This window comes from Biomphalaria glabrata, chromosome 6 (assembly GCF_947242115.1).
Source record: "Biomphalaria glabrata chromosome 6, xgBioGlab47.1, whole genome shotgun sequence".
In the NCBI taxonomy this organism is placed as follows: Eukaryota; Metazoa; Mollusca; class Gastropoda; family Planorbidae; genus Biomphalaria; species Biomphalaria glabrata.
The window spans coordinates 7,455,761-7,475,593 of record NC_074716.1 but is presented as its reverse complement, the minus strand read 5'-3'; the positions used below and the strand labels follow the sequence as shown (position 1 = coordinate 7,475,593).

At 36.2% G+C, this 19,833-nt stretch overlaps 2 protein-coding genes across 5 annotated transcripts in view; both read left to right on the top strand.

Moving 5' to 3' along the window:
• The window catches only part of LOC106070548 (organic cation transporter protein-like), a 39,682-nt gene extending 33,646 nt beyond the window's left edge, over positions 1–6,036 (top strand). For all 3 annotated transcript variants that reach the window (XM_056033458.1, XM_056033459.1, XM_056033460.1), the window contains exons 8-11: positions 544–770; positions 901–1,082; positions 2,865–3,016; positions 5,020–6,036. In XM_056033458.1, the coding sequence (XP_055889433.1) occupies positions 544–770; positions 901–1,082; positions 2,865–3,016; positions 5,020–5,101 (643 nt within the window). In that variant the 3' untranslated portion in view covers positions 5,102–6,036. The remainder of the gene's footprint in view (positions 1–543; positions 771–900; positions 1,083–2,864; positions 3,017–5,019) is intronic.
• A 7,746-nt stretch (positions 6,037–13,782) lies between these two features.
• Positions 13,783–19,833, top strand: part of LOC106066276 (synaptotagmin-12-like) — an 82,934-nt gene continuing 76,883 nt past the window's right edge. The window contains exon 1 of one of the 2 annotated variants that reach the window (XM_056033856.1): positions 13,783–14,338. The gene's annotated coding sequence lies outside the window, so the exon portion shown is untranslated. The remainder of the gene's footprint in view (positions 14,339–19,833) is intronic. The other variant, XM_056033857.1, reaches the window with a different exon arrangement.

Sequence of the window (19,833 nt, the reverse complement as noted above, 5' to 3'; positions counted from 1 at the left end):
ACTACTTGCAACTTGTTCATATCAGATGCCTGCACATTTCTCCAGGTGCGACAATTGTACAGTTTCGTACACTAAAAATTCGCGACCAGCAATGCTAAGTGTCATAAATAAGATCTATTTATAGTCATGTGCAAACGTTAACTAAACAGTTCGAAATTTTTAGTTAAACTAAAAAAAAAATTTAATTAAGGCCAAAGTTTAATTAGAAAAAAAAAGTTGAGTTGAAATCATAGTTTAATGAATGTTGTTTTTTTTTTTTTAGTTAGAAACAATTTAAATCTAAACTAAATGTCAACAACATTTTTTTTTTAAATTGATTTTGGACTTTAAAATAGTTTAGAAATTTGATTTTCAGTTAAATAGTGTACAAAATGTCTCATATATGGGCCTACATAGCTAGTTAACACTTATTTATTCATATACATGTACAGCGGTTTCACAAAATAGATCTAGCTAGATATTTACCAAATAGCTAGTTATTCGCCATAGGGCAATACATGCAAATGTGCATAATTGTTCATTTTTCTAATCCTCTACTTTCAGGCTTGCCGTCAATTTACTCTATTACGGTATCAGTCTAAGTCTTGACAACTTAGCTGGCTCGACCTACGTCAATTTTTTGATTGGTGGAGTCGTGGAACTCGTCGCCTACGCCGTCTGCTTGCTTCTGCTGGACAGAACGGGTCGAAAGAAGATGTACTGTGTCTCTATGTTTATAGGCGCCATTTCGTGTCTAGCAGTCGTCCTGCCTATTACATTAGGCAACCAGAGTAAGCTGCTCTTCTTCTTTAGAATATTTATTTCACGCCTTTTTATTTTTGCCTAATTACCTCTCTTTTACGAAATTAGAAATGAAAAAAAAAAAATTCTTTTGTGAAAATTCCCTTTTTTTTTTTTTAGGTCATATGTGGATAGCTACAGTCCTCGCGATGATTGGCAAACTCTGTTCGTCTGCTTGCTACGCCATCTTGTATATATTATCTGCTGAACTGTTTCCTACTGTTATTAGGAATTCTGGGATCGGTTTCTGCTCCGTGTTTGAAAACATCGGTGGAATGATTTCCCCTTATATAGCAGATATGGTGAGTTAGCTGTTGAACACAAACATAGTAGTTTTCTTTCAGTGCATGGTAACGAGACCGACCGTCAAAGAAGGCATGAGCACTGATCTACACTGACATAGTTAAAAAGTGTCCGCTTGTAGTGTACTTGTAATAAACCCCGGATCTACTACATTGTCTAAACCCTAAACATTTTAATTTTTTTTTATCACTAAAATATGCATATTAAATAATTTTTCTAAGACAAAGGAAAATTAATTTTAATTTACAACTATTCTCTTTCTTTTGTAATATTGCTTGACTTTAGATTTAGTATTTTTAATAATAAGTGGATTTTTATTAAAGCTTTCGAAAAAGTGTAGGGGCTTCCATACAAGTTCTCACCCGAGGCCTCCACACATTTAAATCCGGCCCTGAGTATAATTGTTTAAGTAAAAACTAATAGAAATCCTCTTTACGGAATAAAACTTTATTATTTCTCAGGACGAGATCACGAAAAGAATGAACACAAAAGAGTCTCACTGACATAGATCTCAAACTTCAATAATACATTTACAGAAACAGACTTGACATGATGTTCAAAACAATCAACATCCAACCAGTTTATTATCTTCTCTTGTATATATACACTCCCTAAAATTAGCTTCTTCAACATAGAATAAGGAACGATAACTTTCTTAGCTATTTTAGAACTAGTGGAAATTCAACGTCGCTTCTCGAAACATAACATATTGTTTACACATCTCTTGAGACCTTGACACGTACATAACGTGGCAGACCTAACTATTAAAAAACAAGATTACAAAAACAGTTTGTGTGGAAACACAAACTCAAAATCGGCCCCCGAAGTGGCCCACACAGGCAGGTAAAAAGGCAGGTTTTTAATAATTTCAGAAAGAATATTAGAATGAAATTCTATTAATTAAAGGCAAATGACAGAAGAATGAAGAAAGAAAGTTGACAGATCTTGTGTGGTGCCCCAAGGGTTCAGCAGACCAAGAGATAGGTGAAAGTGATTGTGATGCTTGATATGAACATGGCCTAACTGATGTCTTTTAATGATAATCTATTTTTTTTTTGTAAAGGGTCAATCTCTTATTCAAAGCCTCAAGAAAAAAAAACAATAAAAATTTCCTTTAGTTCGGTATACCGTCAGTGTGGGTGAGTCACGTTGTTTGTACAATAATATGAAAAACTACTTATTATTTGTTGTTTTAAATTATGTTCCACTTATATGCTTACTAAATAGATTTTTTTTCTTTACAAAAAAGGTAAACAATTGTTTTGTGTAAATGTAGTAGTTAGTATGATAGAACTTACTTAACTTAGCAATACAATTATAAAAAAATATATTTTTTTAAAACAAAAAATCTAAAACCGTTTGCATAATTGTCTTAAAAGTAAGGTGAATAGTCATCTCCCTTACTAAATAGCCTTCAGTGTTTTGTTACTATTAATAGTGAATAGTTGTAAAAACGATGCATTTTTATGAAAAAACTGCTTGCATAATTGATTAAAAAAATTGGATCTTTCGCTTTCAGAAAAGAAAAAAGTAGCCCTCGCATCAGAACTTTGAATGATTTAAAAAAACTATGATGTCGGATTTTCACTATCTTTTCTAGTTTACCAGATCTAAACGGGACGGACGGACGGACAGATGGACGGACAGACAGACAAACCGCACAAAACTAATAGCTTCTTTTCTCCTTTCGGGGGCTGCTAAAAATGTTCCAAAGCTGCATGTTCCCATTCTGACACTTTTCACCCATAGTTCTTCACAATGAAATAACTTTTTGTTCACAGGGTATTGTTCTAGGAGGCGCCTTCGCCCAAGGACTCCCCATGACTGTGTTTGGCACTGTCAGTATTATAGCAGCGTTTCTTTCCCTTTTCCTGCCAGAGACTTTACATAGGACGCTGCCAGAGACAATTCAAGATGCCATAGACTTTGATAAGTAAGTCTATAGTTGTATGTATATAGTTGTATGTATATAGTTGTATGTTGCTTTGTTATCTTGTTCGTGATCGAAGATAAGCACATTTCTCATATCCTATGGACTCGAAGATGACTGTAAAGTCCACTTCTCGCTTTAAAAAGCATGGGTAGGTTTTCACGCTGGCCATTCTTCTTGCTTCAACTCTTGAGACTCCGAAACTCACAGCTTCACGACATGAGGAGCGATCGAGAGCTAGTGCTTCCCAGCCGTGAATGTTGATATCGCATTCCTAGAAGGAGCACCTGAGTGTGTCTTTATAACGCTTGTATTGATCCCCTGGGAGCGTTTTCCTGCACACAGCTCCCTGTACAGAAGTCGTTTAGGAAGGCGATTGTCTGGCATGCGGACTACATACCCCGCCCATCGAAATTGGGACCTTTTTACTGTAGCATGGATACTGTTCATGTTGGACAGCTTTAGGATTTCTGTATTTGGTATGTGGTCAGACCAGTGCACCTTGTGAATACTCTTTAGCGTAGCTGTAGTATGCAAAGAAATATAGAGGAAACCAATTAAACGTTGAACCTCACGATTTTACTCCGAGAACTTAAATTAGAAGGGACATAACTGCTCTATATTCAATCGGTTTAAACATGTAAATATTTTAATTACAGCCTTTTTCTTTAGCACTTAAACTTCAGATGTAGGTTAAACATACTGCTTTGGTCGTGTCGTATTACACACACACACAAATATATTTAAAGGGAGTTAAACGTTAAAAATAAATGAGGAAAGGATTAAGAAATATAAATTGAATTTTCTCCCTTTAATTGCGGTGTTACGTTGTTTTTTTTCTCTCTCTCTTACAAAGGCTGTATCTCAAGCTACGATTCTTTCCTTACTTTTGGGACTGTTACAAACTCTGGTTATAGTAGGGGCTAGATTGACAATAATAGATACCATACCATTTTGAAAGAGTGAAATTGTGGTGGTTTTTTTTTGGGTACTGTGCTCTGAAAGAGAAAGTAGTGGACTAGAATCAGAGAGAGAGAGAGAGAGAGAGAGATATCTGGTAACAGGAGACTACTAAAGTTTTGAGTTAGTCGAGAGTTGCTTAGTAGGAGAGTCTCTTTCCTATGGTAGATATATATACTCTCCAAAACAGGACTCCACAGTCACATGAAAAAGTTTTCTACAAGATGAACCATAGTCGTTACGACTGAGGGAGGCCTACAGCAGATATACACTAGTGTAAATACATAATAGTTGGAATAAAGTTCCTTATTCCTATACCCATGTGTCGAGTCTCTTTGAAGAGGTTGTTAGTGTTATGGTCTTTATTAAGATGTCCTGGGGCTTGCAGTCTCTTCCCAGTGATCCAAAACCCTAGACAACGACCATCACAACCAGCATGGGCAACCCCCATATAAAGGCGGGTTGTGACACGAACTTACTTTCAGAAATGTCCTTCAGAAATGACCTAATATCTGATCCACACGCGAGGGTCGAAAGTTAAACTGGTTGTCATATGTTATTTGTGACGCTTGCATTTAGAAGCATTTTATAGGTAGTGGGTAACTTATTTTTATTACCAGCTCTGGCAATAACAATCTTACAAAACATTTTCTTTTCTATCGTTGTATGATTAACCAGATCTTATTATTTTATAAAGTTAATTTCTTATCTTATCTTATATAATACAGACCTTACTTCAAAAAAGAAGATGATTACGTCCTACGCGTCATGCATTTAGTCATGCATATTAACCAATGACTTAAATTCTGCCAAGTCACTGGTTTTCCTGGCTAGCTCAGGCAACCCATTCCATGCCCTAATAGCACTAGAGAAGAAGGAGCAACTTGTACAACTTTGTCCTAGCATATGGAACGAGAAATGTGCTTTTATCTTTGTGTCTTTCTGAGTATTTTATTAATTTTTTTTTTGTATTTGAAGATTATGGTTCAGTGATTTCAACTAATTAACTAGCTTAATTTTAATTTGTCGAATCTGTTATCTTCTAGACAACAGACATACGACAGAAATGGTTCCAAAGTTCCAGTGGTTGAGGTAGAGCTCCAGGTCCCACTGACAGCTAAAGAATAGATTGCCCTCTTCAATGTTGTCAAATGATGGATGAGAGTACTCTCCCTGCGATCATGTTTGAATTTTGTCTTCCTACTGTTAACTCTTTCTCTCCTAACTGACGATACCAGCGTTGATTCCATTAGAATGTGGTAAATAATTACGGAGAGAAAGAGTTAACTCTAAACCACTTGAAGTTTAAGATAAAGATCTAAATCTAGCAGTCAGGTCTGGTAGAATGAGCACATGTATATCTTCCCAGACTTGACCAAATTGACTGCTTCCTATGGGCAACTTTAGATTGGATCGGATTTTTAAAGTTGCCTAATGTCCAATCTCTTAAGGTTTTGTTTTTTTTCACATTAATGATCATATCACTCAGGGAAAATATGTTTTGTTTCTGCTGAAAGTTAGGACAGCGCCACCTGCCGGTTACCGCAGTGCAGTACTTGCTTATAGTGAAGTTCCCTTCCTTTCTAGGAAAGAAAAAGAATATTTAAAAATTGATTCATTTACAAATTATAGACATAGTTTGTAATCACATTCTGTTCGTATTTTGTAATATATACACTCACATAAACACATATATTAAAATGGAACACAATTTTTATTCGGCGTTTTAAAATGAAGCCAATTGTAGATCTTTTATTAATGTGTAAGAAAATAATTCAGTAGAATAGACCGTACATACTCGTAATATTCATGTTGGTTTATAGCCAGAAAATAAGTTTATTTTTGAGCTTTTGAATATCTAAATAATTTAAGGCTACATGGTCTCATAGGAGTTCAAGGAAAAGTGAAATATTTCATTGACCAAAATGTGCTCTAAATTAAGGTCGAGGCTTGACGAGACGACCTACTTTCATGTTTTTGTGAGCAAACTGATTTCTTGTGTGTGTGAGTTGACCTACTTTCATATTAGTCTGAGTTGACATACTTTGATGTTTGCACGAGTAGATCAACTTTCAGGTTTGTGTGGGTTGACCTACCTTCCTGTTTGTATGCGTTGACCTACTTCCACATTTTATGTGAGTTGACCTACTTTCATGTTTGTGTGTCAGCCATCACAAATACCAGTGTTTAAGGGATGGACACCTTCTGTGATATTTTGTTTGTTCGGGAATTTTATTTGGAAAACGCACACACAAAAAAAATCGTGTTTGAACAATGTAATTTTCTTTGAAACAATGGATGACTCGAATGTCGAATGATTTGAAAAGAAGTGTATATAACGTATTAATGTCAATGTATAATGATCATATAGTCATGTTTTTTGAAAGGTATATATGTTATAAACAAAAGTATTACATAAGTGCATTTTAAAGCTTGTCTGTGTTGAGAAGATATTGAAATGTACAAATCTGAACTCAAATCAAAGACAAAGGAAAACAGTCACATGCAGAGTTTAGAATTTAAAAAAAACAAACTGTTATATGTAACAAATAAAACTGGCTTGTATCACAAGAATTGACGTTGACATATTCATATATAGATACTATAACAATTCATCATTATAGTTCAAGTTGTAAGCCTCATTTTATCTGTGAGACTGAGATGCATGAGGCTGATTGATTGAAGTCTTACGGGTTGTACACATTCCATTATTAGATTTGATATTCATTTTGTCAACATGTATGTTTGCTTTAAAAAAAAATACATTTTTACTTTTTAAAAAAAATAGTTTTTCTATCTTTTTTGTTTGTTATGGAAGAGATGAATGATAGTCTGTGGCATTTTACGTCTCGAGAGGAAATCTTATCCCCTTGCAACTTCTTGTGTGATTAAAGAGGCCGATCCTTGATACACAGCTGCGGTCTCAGGTCTGGCATCTGTAATCACCTGACGCCTTTGCACTTTCACCCTTCTTTCTACGTCTGGTGTGTAGGCCTTCTTCATGGGGATGAATACATTTTAGAATAACATGTATCGATGTGATACATTGAATTGTGAAAACGTTTCTGTAGGACGCAATAAAGATCGTCTGCAGTCTTTTGCTTTATAGTTCGACTGCTACGCTGAGTAGAATACATACCCCACATGGGGGACGACCTTATCTTATCTTATATAATACAGACGTTACTTCAAAAAAGAAGATGATTACGTCCTACGCGTCATGCATTTAGTCATGCATATTAACCAATGACTTAAATTAAATGACCGTATTCCAAAGGCAGGGCTCTTTGGTGAGCTGGAAGGTGGTCGACGCAACAGAGGGTGCCATCCGAAAACGATTTAAAGACCAACTTAGGCGCCATCATGTTTTAACTGACATAGAAGAGAGCAGCTGGCAGCAAGCGGCTTCCGAACAAGACAGCGTTGGGTTTTTATATAAAGGCTGCGAGATACACATTTGAGACTAAAAGGACAAACTTAGACTTTGAAAAGAGAAGACAAATTGACCACGGTAAACAAACGCTTAGGGTTATATATATGTCTGCGCTGGATGTGGGAAAACATGTAGATCACAGCTAGATCACAGATAGATCACAGCTAGGACTTTGAAGCCAAGTGAAGTACCGTACTCCTCGAAGACAATATTTATAAATATTATAGATTATAGACATTTATAAATATTATAGATTATAGACATTTCCCAAAAGAAAAGCTAACCACCCTTCTACTGTCCATTGAACTGTTGGGGCATGATCTATCGACCATTGCCATTTATTGACGGGCGGCCCGATAACTGTTTTTTTTTTTATTTTGTGGCCCTCCAAGTCAAAAAGGTTGCAACCTTCGTTTTAAAGGAACCTGTGGATAAAATGCTCTAGGTATGGGAAGTATTACAGTGCTGTGTTTGGTGATGTCGGGAAGCCGAACAAAAGAAACACATTTAGATCTGCTCAGCATGTGTAGGGACAAGTGGTATTGACCGATCCCTAGGCAGACATTAGCCATGGGCCACACATTGTGTCTTGTGCGGTTGTTTCCCTTGTCAGACATTTTCTTTGTGTTTTGTGGTTGTTTCCCTTGCCAAGCATAGCTCTTTTTTTTTTAAAGGCTAGAAATTTGTTATATTTTTTTTCCCTGTCCTGATTTTGAGAAATTTACAATTTAAATGAGGATACCAAGACACGGTGAGGTGGAGGGGATTGCTTGGATGTCATACGTTGGTTCCGTAACAAAATATCCTTTATTTTATTGTTTCTCTTTGGTTTTATTTGTATTTAAAGGAAAACAATATTTCATCGCTATTACTCTCTCTTTATCTCTTTTTTTAAAACTGACTCATTTCTCTTCCTCTTTTTTCTCTCTTTTTCCCTCTCTCTCTAACTCCATTCTCTTTATTTTCTCTCTAGTTTATATGTAGCTTATTCTCTAATTCACTCCCTCTCTAACTCACCTCCCTTTCTCTCTTTTTTTCAAATCTCTTGTTCTGTCACTCTTCACACTCACTTCTTCATCTCTTTATTTCTACTCTCACTCTGATTCTCCGCTTCTGTTTCTCCATTTCTCTGTAATTCTCTCTTTCTCTCTCTCTCTCTCTCTCTATCCCCTCAAACTATTTCTCTCTCTCTCTCTCTTTCACTTTTTTTTCTCTCTTGATGACACAACACGATTTGTCCATTGCCTCACACTGTGCTAGTAATGAGATAGTGAGTTCTCATTAATGTTCACACGACCATCTTCCTTGGGCAGATAGCTGTTATTATTCCTACACTGTCCAAGTCAGGACCACAGAATTATTTGTGTTCAACCCTTGAGGCTCTAATGTGAATTTAAAAAAAAAACAACGTTTTTTTTCCATAATATTTTCTTTTCTTATTTGCGAATGATTACCCCATTAACCCTCCGCCCCTGAGGTACCACACAAAGTCATAAGACAACAAACTTGAAACGACCATCTTGGCTTGTTGTAACTTTTCATTTCCTGTCTTATCCCCGTCTGGATTAGTTCTTGCGCTATGACTTGTATCATTTCCGGTCTATGACGTAGACATGTCGTCTGGTCTTCACAGTCATTGGAAGTACCGGAACTTCCGTTCAGATGCCAGATTTAGACGAACAAAAGAAAAAAAACAACATTCTTGCTTGTATAGCTTAGCTCTGAGTTTATTTGAATATTTTATAATAATATTGTAAAAAAAAAGTTAAGTTCCCCTTAAGGGCAGATGATGTAAAAGTCATCCGTTTCTGTGGCCCACGGTTAACGAGGGTGTCATGTGGCCATCACATCGACCAACCGCCTTTACTTTGTCCCCAACTAATGTTAGGTATCAATTAGAGCTGGATGGACTCAGAGGCACACAGGGATTCGAATTCGGGGCCCCAGTTCGAAAGGCAAGTGCTTTACAGCTCAGCCATTGCGCCTCCTCTAATAATGTAATAATAATAATTTAGTCTCAATATATATCAAAATTTATTACTTACTATTATATACCAAATTTCCTCACGGATAATAAGATAAATAAGATAATTTTATTGGCCCAAACAAATGGAAATTCAGTTTAACTACAGTATATTGTCCACCTCAGCATAGTTACTAAAACAATTAAAATATATTTGCAAATACGATAAACTTTATTATTGAGAGAGTACGGTACTACAATTACATTTGTATGTACTTCTGTGGTGACGTTAGATGACCTCGCAACACTTTGGAAGTGTGGGATTAATGAGTTTTAAACTCCTTCTGTTGTAGCTAAAATCAAGAGGAGACCACTTCGTCCAGATCTGATGTCACTGGTTTAATGGGTGCAGATTGTCTTTTCGGATCGAGTGTGCCTCATGAAAAAGTTCCCGAAAAGATGGTAGCTACGCTTGAGTGATTTACGATGCCCTTTCAATCAGTCTAGACTCTAGCCTATGCCCTTGTGTTAGTGAATATTACCATACCAGTTTGGTGTAAAGATTTTAACAGTGTGCACTCCGTTTAAGCTTGCTGTTGATGGTTGTACCTAGGTATTTATCTTTATAATAATGAAGATGATTATTATTATTACTATTATTTTTTTAATTATAAATATATTTCTAGACTCTGATATTCTGATACTATTTTTAATTTACATAAATGATTTACCAAATTGCATTAGTGCAGGAACAAAAGTCAGATTATTTGCAGACGATTGCATAATATATAGAACAATAAAAACAACACAAGACACAGATATTTTACAAAGAGAATTAGATGAATTACAGAAATGGGAATCAAATTGGAGCATGTCTTTCCACCCAGAAAAATGTCAGTTGTTAAGAGTAACAAAAAAACTAAAACAAATTAATTCCACTTATCTTATTCATGGCAAACCAGTAACACAGACTAAAAACGCAAAATACCTAGGTGTTATAATAAATGAAAAACTGTCATGGAATCCACATATTGATGAAACTACAAAAAAATCAAACAAAGCATTAGGATTTATTAAAAGAAATTTCTATAAATCAAATAAGAACATAAAACTAAAATGTTATTTAACCTTGGTTAGGCCAATAATAGAATATGCATCCTCCGTTTGAGACCCCTCAACTCAAGAAAACATTAAGAAACTGGAACAGACACAAAATAGAGCAGTGAGATTCATAACAAACGAATATTCACATTTTACTAGAGTAACACCTTTAGTAAAATCACTAAATTTAGAAAGCCTTCAGGACAGAAGACGCAAAAGTAAAGTAGCAATTATACATAAAACACTGAACCATAATCTTCAAATACAAAAACAAAATTTAATAAAATACTCTGAAAGACACAAAGATGAAGACACATTCCTCATACCATATGCTAGGACAAATTTGTACAAACACTCCTTCTTCCCTAGTGCTATTAGAGCATGGAATTTGATTTGAGGCCCAGAGAAAAAGTTCTTGTAGAAGACAGGTGTAAAAGACGTTCGGAAAACGTAAATAAATCCCCGGCGGACAACGGCTTTGTCTGCATCAACTGAGGAGAAATATGTAGGTTACAACGAAGACGTTACCATTGTTAATATTAGTGATGGGAAAACCTTTTGAGGAGCAGATATTATGACAGGCCATATAAATATTGTCTATTTTAAAGCATTTCTTATCTGCCAAAAGAAGTTTTATTAGGTTTAGCATTAACAGGAAAAAGTATAGTAAATATAATAGTCCTTATAAGTCAGGGGGCGCGGTGGCTGAGTGGTTAAGCGCTCGGCTGATTGGTTATCGCTCGGCTACCGAACCTGAGGTCCTGGGTTCGAATCCCGGTGAAGGCTGGGATTTTGAACTTCGGTTTTTTTTAAGAGCGCTCCTGAGTCCACCCAACTCTAATGGGTACCTGACTTTAGTTGGGGAAAGTAAAGGCGGTTGGTCGTTATGCTGGCCACATGATCCCTGCTCGTTAACCGTTGGCCATAGAAACAGATGACCTTAACATCATCTGCCCCATAGATCGCAAGGTCTGAAAGGGAAACTTTACTTTTTTTTATAAGCCAGACCTTTTGAAAGCCATATTTAATAATAATAATAATAATCTTTATTGTCCGTATGGAAATTTGTCTTACAATTTGTGCATTACACCAAACAAAAAACATTATAACTATAAGAAACCAAAGTGTACATTCACACCAGACTCACTCATAATTTACATGTGACAAAGTTTATACCAGATTGTTCTTATTTAATGATTTGATTGCCAGGGGAACCAAAGTTGAACAAATCTAGATCTAGTAAAACGTTTAATGTAAATTCTCATTGTAGAGCCCACCTTGAAAACAGAAGTCTTCATCTGCATAACTAATTACAAAAGAACATTCAGTATACATCCAGAAAAGAAATAATAATGAAAATGAAAGCACGAATTGCATGTCGCCACAATGCAGCGCCATTGTGAAAAAAAAAACACAAAAAAAACAACAACTTTAAAACTAGATTAGATTCAACGTCTCCATAAAAAGGCATTGGCATTGGAGCCAAGGTCTAATCATTTTACCAGTCGATTAGTGATTAGATCTGGAGTTCTAGTCATGAGCTAAGTCTTGCAAAGCTTTTGCTTCTCTTTTTGCAAAGAAGCACGAACTGCAAGCTAATTGTAAGTATCCTGTTTCATTGTTCCTAGGAGAGAGCTGAAAGCTAATTCAGTCTCAAGTTTCATTGTTCCTAGGAGAGAGCTGAAAGCTAATTCAGTCTCAAGTTTCATTGTTCCTAGGAGAGAGCTGAAAGCTAATTCAGTCTCAAGTTTCATTGTTCCTAGGAGAGAGCTGAAAGCTAATTCAGTCTCAAGTTTCATTGTTCCTAGGAGAGAGCTGAAAGCTAATTCAGTCTCAAGTTTCATTGTTCCTAGGAGAGAGCTGAAAGCTAATTCAGTCTCAAGTTTCATTGTTCCTAGGAGAGAGCTGAAAGCTAATTCAGTCTCAAGTTTCATTGTTCCTAGGAGAGAGCTGAAAGCTAATTCAGTCTCAAGTTTCATTGTTCCTAGGAGAGAGCTGAAAGCTAATTCAGTCTCAAGTTTCATTGTTCCTAGGAGAGAGCTGAAAGCTAATTCAGTCTCAAGTTTCATTGTTCCTAGGAGAGAGCTGAAAGCTAATTCAGTCTCAAGTTTCATTGTTCCTAGGAGAGAGCTGAAAGCTAATTCAGTCTCAAGTTTCATTGTTCCTAGGAGAGAGCTGAAAGCTAATTCAGTCTCAAGTTTCATTGTTCCTAGGAGAGAGCTGAAAGCTAATTCAGTCTCAAGTTTCATTGTTCCTAGGAGAGAGCTGAAAGCTAATTCAGTCTCAAGTTTCATTGTTCCTAGGAGAGAGCTGAAAGCTAATTCAGTCTCAAGTTTCATTGTTCCTAGGAGAGAGCTGAAAGCTAATTCAGTCTCAAGTTTCATTGTTCCTAGGAGAGAGCTGAAAGCTAATTCAGTCTCAAGTTTCATTGTTCCTAGGAGAGAGCTGAAAGCTAATTCAGTCTCAAGTTTCATTGTTCCTAGGAGAGAGCTGAAAGCTAATTCAGTCTCAAGTTTCATTGTTCCTAGGAGAGAGCTGAAAGCTAATTCAGTCTCAAGTTTCATTGTTCCTAGGAGAGAGCTGAAAGCTAATTCAGTCTCAAGTTTCATTGTTCCTAGGAGAGAGCTGAAAGCTAATTCAGTCTCAAGTTTCATTGTTCCTAGGAGAGAGCTGAAAGCTAATTCAGTCTCAAGTTTCATTGTTCCTAGGAGAGAGCTGAAAGCTAATTCAGTCTCAAGTTTCATTGTTCCTAGGAGAGAGCTGAAAGCTAATTCAGTCTCAAGTTTCATTGTTCCTAGGAGAGAGCTGAAAGCTAATTCAGTCTCAAGTTTCATTGTTCCTAGGAGAGAGCTGAAAGCTAATTCAGTCTCAAGTTTCATTGTTCCTAGGAGAGAGCTGAAAGCTAATTCAGTCTCAAGTTTCATCGTTCAAAGAGGCGTGAACGGAAGACTAGTTTAGAGTCTGCATCTAAAAAATGTGTCTGCCCAATCAATGCGGGGAAATAACAGGAAAGCGGAACCAGGCAGGATGTGTGATGGCCCTGGTCATTGATATTCCGGCATAAATAGTGCATATTGTCTCTCTATTTTATTTTCACGTTGTACCATAAAAAGGCTCCGACAATAAGTGCCTTTCTTCTCGTCATGGGAGCTCGCCCTTTTCCACATCCGTCTCCCTGCCTGAAATCAATTTTTGTTCCAGACTGAGGGAGACTGTATCGCTGGCTGACGCATGAGTGAGGGGAATAGTCACAGAAATCCAGACCGGCCCTCAATGTCTGTGTCTTTGTATGTGTGTGTGTGTTTGTTTGTGTGTGAATGTCGTCATTGCCAGTGAGTGAATGTCTCTTGGGCTGCTCACCCTTTTTTCTCTTCCGATCCCAGTTCGATACTTTGGAACGCACGTGCGTGCCAGCGATTCTGTCTCGAGATACATGAACATACAACACAGCGTCATCTGTGTGCTTGTGTGTTTGAGGCTTCTATTTTGTTCATTATATCTGTGTCGTCTGTTTGCCTTGTGTGTTCAACTTCTGTAGATATTGCACTATTACTGTATTATCATATTTCCATACTTCAACATCCTGTTCCCTTCGTGTTTTATCTCATTCGGCTTTTTCTTTTTAATAAAAAATATTTTACGTGATACGATTGGGTCTGGCATGTTATCATGGACTTAATGTTTTCACATTGAGCCTCAAAAATAAATAGAAGAAACGTTGTTAACAACGGGGACTAGCGTGTCAGTTACTGGACATCATAGTGTGTTGGTCACTTGGTGAATCGGTCATAGTGGCCGCAAAACTATTTTCGAAGGATACATAAACAAACACTTAACAGCAATGGTCAACAAGTAGTCCGGACTTCAGGTAGATATAAACATTGTTTTATTGATGGTCTATCTATCTATCTATCTATCTATCTATCTATCTATCTATCTATCTATCTATCTATCTATCTATCTATCTATCTATCTATCTATCTATTTATCTATCTGTCTGTCTGTCTGTCTATCTATCTATCTATCTATCTATCTATCTATCTATCTATCTATCTATCTATCTATCTATCTATCTATCTATTTATCTATCTATCTATCTATCTATCTATCTATCTATCTATCTCTATCTATCTATCTATCTATCTATCTATCTATCTATCTATCTATCTATCTATCTATCTATCTATCTATCTACCAGGGTTGTGTTTTAAAAGCCTAGGCTCATTTGCCTGGGCCTCTGACATTCAACATGCACCTTCGTGCGTACAATAAAATAATTAACAATAGAACAAGTAATGGCAATATGTTAAGGCATACTAGTTAACAACAAGCGTGTATATAACAGAGGTTTAATGATTCAATGATAGGATGTGGCATAACATGGATGATGGTTATACATAACAATTAATACTATGTCAGCGCGACTAAGTTATGTGCAATATACAAGATAGTTAACTTAACTTAACACCTTTCATCACAGTGCAAACTCCAGGCTCGCGGTGACCACAACGTAATAGATAATGGTCAAGTACAAATATAGATCCAGGCTTGATTTCTGCGGAGTCCCAAGGCTGAGTCCCTAAGCAAGAAAAATATGCATCCCGTTGGCGAAGGCCATTGACATGATTATAATGACAGCGGCTTTAGAGTTACGAAGAGATTTTAATAACCTAACTTACTCAATACTGGGGAAAAGCAACCAACAGAAATCTCCAGCCAAGAATCCGCTACCCAAGCAAAAGGCAATGACCCCTACAGAGCGCGTTCTTAGAAAATAGCGCACAAACTGTTATGGTTCAGAAAGTAAACACACCTAACAAGAATTGGTGCTAGAATATATAACCTACGCATCTATCTATCTATCTATCTATCTATCTATCTATCTATCTATCTATCTATCTATCTATCTATCTATCTATCTATCTATCTATCTATTTATTTATTTATTTATTCGTCTGTTTGTCTATCTATCTGTCTGCCTGTCTATCTATTTAGATATCTATTTAGATATACACTTCCAATGGATGGTCTGTCCGTCTATCTGTTATACATTTGTTTTGCCCAGCAAGTCTGTTTATTGTATTTCTCTCACTATTTAATCCTGTCACAAATTAACTCTGTCACTTTTTCATTCTCACTAATAAGATATGTTACTTTTAGAACTCACAATTGCATTCAGTATTAAACGCTCATCCTTTTTAGCTTTCTCACAAATTAACTCTTTTACTATATAACTCTTTCACTATGTAAAACACTTTTAATTACGATATATCACTATGAAACTCTCTCACATTTTAACTCCAGCTTAACTTAACTCTCTCGTAGTTTCTCTTACTTTGAATTTAACTTTCTCACTATTTAACTCTCGCAGAGCTGAGTTTAATTAGTTTATCCTCTCTTGCTGTTTAACTTTCTCACTTTTCAATTCTTTCACTATTTAACTCTCACACGATTGAACTTTCGAATTATTTAACTCTCTCACCACGAAAATTTCTCACTATTTAACTCTCCCATAATATAGCACACTTTCCATATCTTACTGGCTCATCTCATTCTCTTGTTATTTAACCCTTAAAACGCGTGTGGTAGTTTAGCCTCTAAGCATCAGAATTGTAATTCCATTTTGTATGTATCATTTTAAAACAACTCAAGCACTTTAAGGGTTAACTCTTTCACTGTGTAACTCTCTCACTATTTAACTCTCTCACATTTTAACTCTCTCACTAATCAACTCTTTCATTCTCCCCCACTGTGCTTCCACTAATTTCTATTAAGCAAGTCTCAATACGTCACGACGTGCCCTGCCAGCCTATTTAATGTCTCCCAATAACTTCATCAAACAGCTGATCTCGTTCGTCTCGCGATAATCTCGTCGATGACGTCACAGAGTGGAACCACTAGTGGCTAACCCGATCTTACTGACGGTCAGTGAAGTGGACTTTCGTGTAACTAGTGTCTCATACGCCTTACAGTGACGTAGTACCGAGACCATTATTTCGGTCTTATTTAAACAATACCGACGTTTACGTAAATATATATATATATATGTTACAATCGCTTTTAGTGGATACACTTTGTAAAGTTAAACATAACAATAGCTAACGGAATAAACAAGCGTAGCAGGGGATACTTGAAATTGTGATAGATTAACACAAATTCACTTTAAGAAAGTAAATACTTTAATACCTTCAATTTAAATCTTGAAAAAAAATGAATAAATATGCATATTATTACAACTAAGAAAACACACTATAAATCAATTTGAACAGCAAATACAAAGAACAAACATAGCCGCCATAGAAACACACAGTATACATTATTTTATTTTGTTTTATATAGAAAATGTACTAAGCCTACGGGCAATTGCTTTGTATAGATAATTAGGTCGTTCGATAAATACTTTAAACTAACAATAAAACTTACTTTTTATAAAACTTACTTTTTATAAAACTTGCTTTTTATAAAACTTACTTTTTATAAGTACATGACTCAGTGGCTAGCATGTCGGTCTTTCAGCATGGTCTTGGAGGCTTAAAGGAATGGAGACAGACGGGCAACAGATCTTGTATGGTGCCCCAACGGTTCAACAGGCTAAGGGAGGGGAAGGAGAGCAGACGTATCTGGGAAAATGTTTCCCCTATTTGCTTAGGGCATTCAGCAGACTCAGCTCAAGTGAAATTCCTATCAAAATGCCTTTGTCTACATTGGGACTCGATCTCCAGCCCTCTCCACTTCCATATTTTGTTAAGTAGCCAAGCGGCTTATGCCACATGGCGTACTCTACAAATAGATAATGCCGTCTGAGATGCGCCGACTGCGCTCTGCTTTACTAAGCTCTTACATGCAAGCACCTTTACCAGGATGCTAAGCCCAACACTTGAGGTAATGAGTCTGGCTTCTTGATACATCCCACCGCATGTTTTCAGTGAGGTGACCTTTTTTTTTTTTCATATTTGAAGGCAGGAAAAAAAAACACACACGTTCAAAACACACACACACACACAAACTAGTTTCGATAACTCGGAGTTGCGCTGGCTGTAATATAGAGTTATGGAACTTGTCGAGGATACGGTATTGATTTGCAAGAGCATGGGGAGTTAATGCGTTTGCTCATAGCGGAGCCTATGCTGAGCAGACGTGAGAGGTCGCCATACGTTTAAGAACAAGAACCCCCAGTAGAGAGGGTCGCTAGATATTGACACAAGTTATTAGAAGGGAGAAGAGAAACAGCAACGGATCTTAAGAAAATAGGAAAGTTTTTCTAGGGTTTTATTGTCTGAGTAAACTTGATTTGTCTAGGTTTTACAGTTTATTTGTCTAGGTTTTACAGTTTATTTGTCTAGGTTTTACAGTTTATTATCTAGGTTTTAGTCTAAAAGACGTTTTTTTGTCAAGGTTTTACAATTTGAATAGACTTAATTGGTCTAGGTTTAACAGTATGACTATAATTTAGTTGTCTAGTTTTTAAAGTCTGAATAAATAAACTTTATTTTGTCTAGGTTTTACAGTTTGCTTAGGTTTTAGTCCAAATAAATTGTTTTTGTCAAGGTTTTACAATCTTAATTAGATTTTATTGGCATAGGTCTGAATAAATAAACTTTATTTTGTCTAGGTTTTACAGTTTGCTTAGGTTTTAGTCCAAATAAATTGTTTTTGTCAAGGTTTTATAATCTTAATTAGACTTTTATTGGCAAAGGTTTAAATATAGTTTGTCTAGGTTTTATTGTCTGAATATAGTTTGTCTCGATTTAGAAGTGTGAATGGAGTTTGTCTAGATTTTAAAGTCTGAATAGAATTTGACTATGTTTAACATTATGAATGGAGTTTGACTAGGATTAGCAGTATAGAGTTTACTACCTAAGTTCACAGTTGTAATAGAGTTTAAGTATCCATGTTATTTTTTTGGGTGTGTAAATTGAGTTTATTTGTTGAGCTTTACAATGTCTGTGTAAATTAAGTTTACATATTGAGCTTTACAATGTCTGTGTAAATTAAGTTTATTTGTTGAGCTTTACACTGTCTGTGTAAATTAAGTTTACATGTTGAGCTTTACAATGTCTGTGTAAATTGAGTTTATTTGTTGAGCTTCACAATGCCCATAAAGATGAGCCAGTGAGCTGAGTCATACATTTTTTTTTGTTTAACTTCTGATAAATAATCAGAAAATGTGTGCATAACAAAAGATTAACATTCATGCTAAGTGGCTTGTCTGGACGTCAAATACATTTATTATCTTAGATGGAAAGTGAAGGAACATTCACTCGAGGTGCAAACATACGATAATCAATGATCAAATAGAAAACTTAAATTTAAAGCTATGGGATCATAGGTCCGGTGCTCAGCTCGAGGAACGACTGGTCAGTTACAAATTAGCCAGAAGTGGACTTAATTGACGTTCTCATTTATTTCCCCATACCTACAACATCGAGTCTGTGTTTAGTCGCTGTTTAGTCACTGTTTAGTCACTGTTTAGTCGCTGTTTAGTCACTGTTTAGTCACTGTTTAGTCGCTGTTTAGTCGCTGTTTAGTCACTGTTTAGTCACTGTTTAGTCACTGTTTAGCCACTGTTTAGTCGCTGTTTAGTCGCTGTTTAGTCACTGTTTAGTCACTGTTTAGTCACTGTTTAGTCACTGTTTAGTCGCTGTTTAGTCACTGTTTAGTCGCTGTTTAGTCACTGTTTAGTCGCTGTTTAGTCACTGTTTAGTCGCTGTTTAGTCACTGTTTAGTCGCTGTTTAGTCACTGTTTAGTCGCTGTTTAGTCACTGTTTAGTCACTGTTTAGTCACTGTTTAGTCACTGTTTATTCTAGTATTATTTTATCGAGTACTGAACTTTTGTTTTCCCTTAAATCTTTTTATAGGGGGGGCGCGGTGGCAACTTTCACATTTCTTGGAAAATCGTTAGAACCGTTTTCGAGATCCGTGTCCAGGTTCCACTCACCCACTCGCCCACCCAACCAGAAGTTTACACGAAGGTACGGGTTGGGTAGAGGAATCGTAAAAAATTCTAGCTGGCCAATTCTGTATTTCTACACCTACTGTTTTCTGGTTTTTTTTTTTGTTTATTTTAAATGCATGGCTTATCAATAATTCCTAATTTGTACACCGGATACCCCAACGACTTCATTCATGATCATCCATATATTATTTTCATCTAAAGGATATCCACAGGCCATAACGAGTGCACCCACAAGGCATTTCCACTATTGTCTTTTGAGATCTAGGGACTCGCTGACCTTCATCTATATTCCCCATTTTTTTGGTCATCTTTCTCTGTCATCAGATTTGTTAGTTCTGCCACTTCATCGCCCGCTTCATCGAGTGTAATCTTTTCATCAAGAAAGGAAAAAAAATACTCCAAGAAC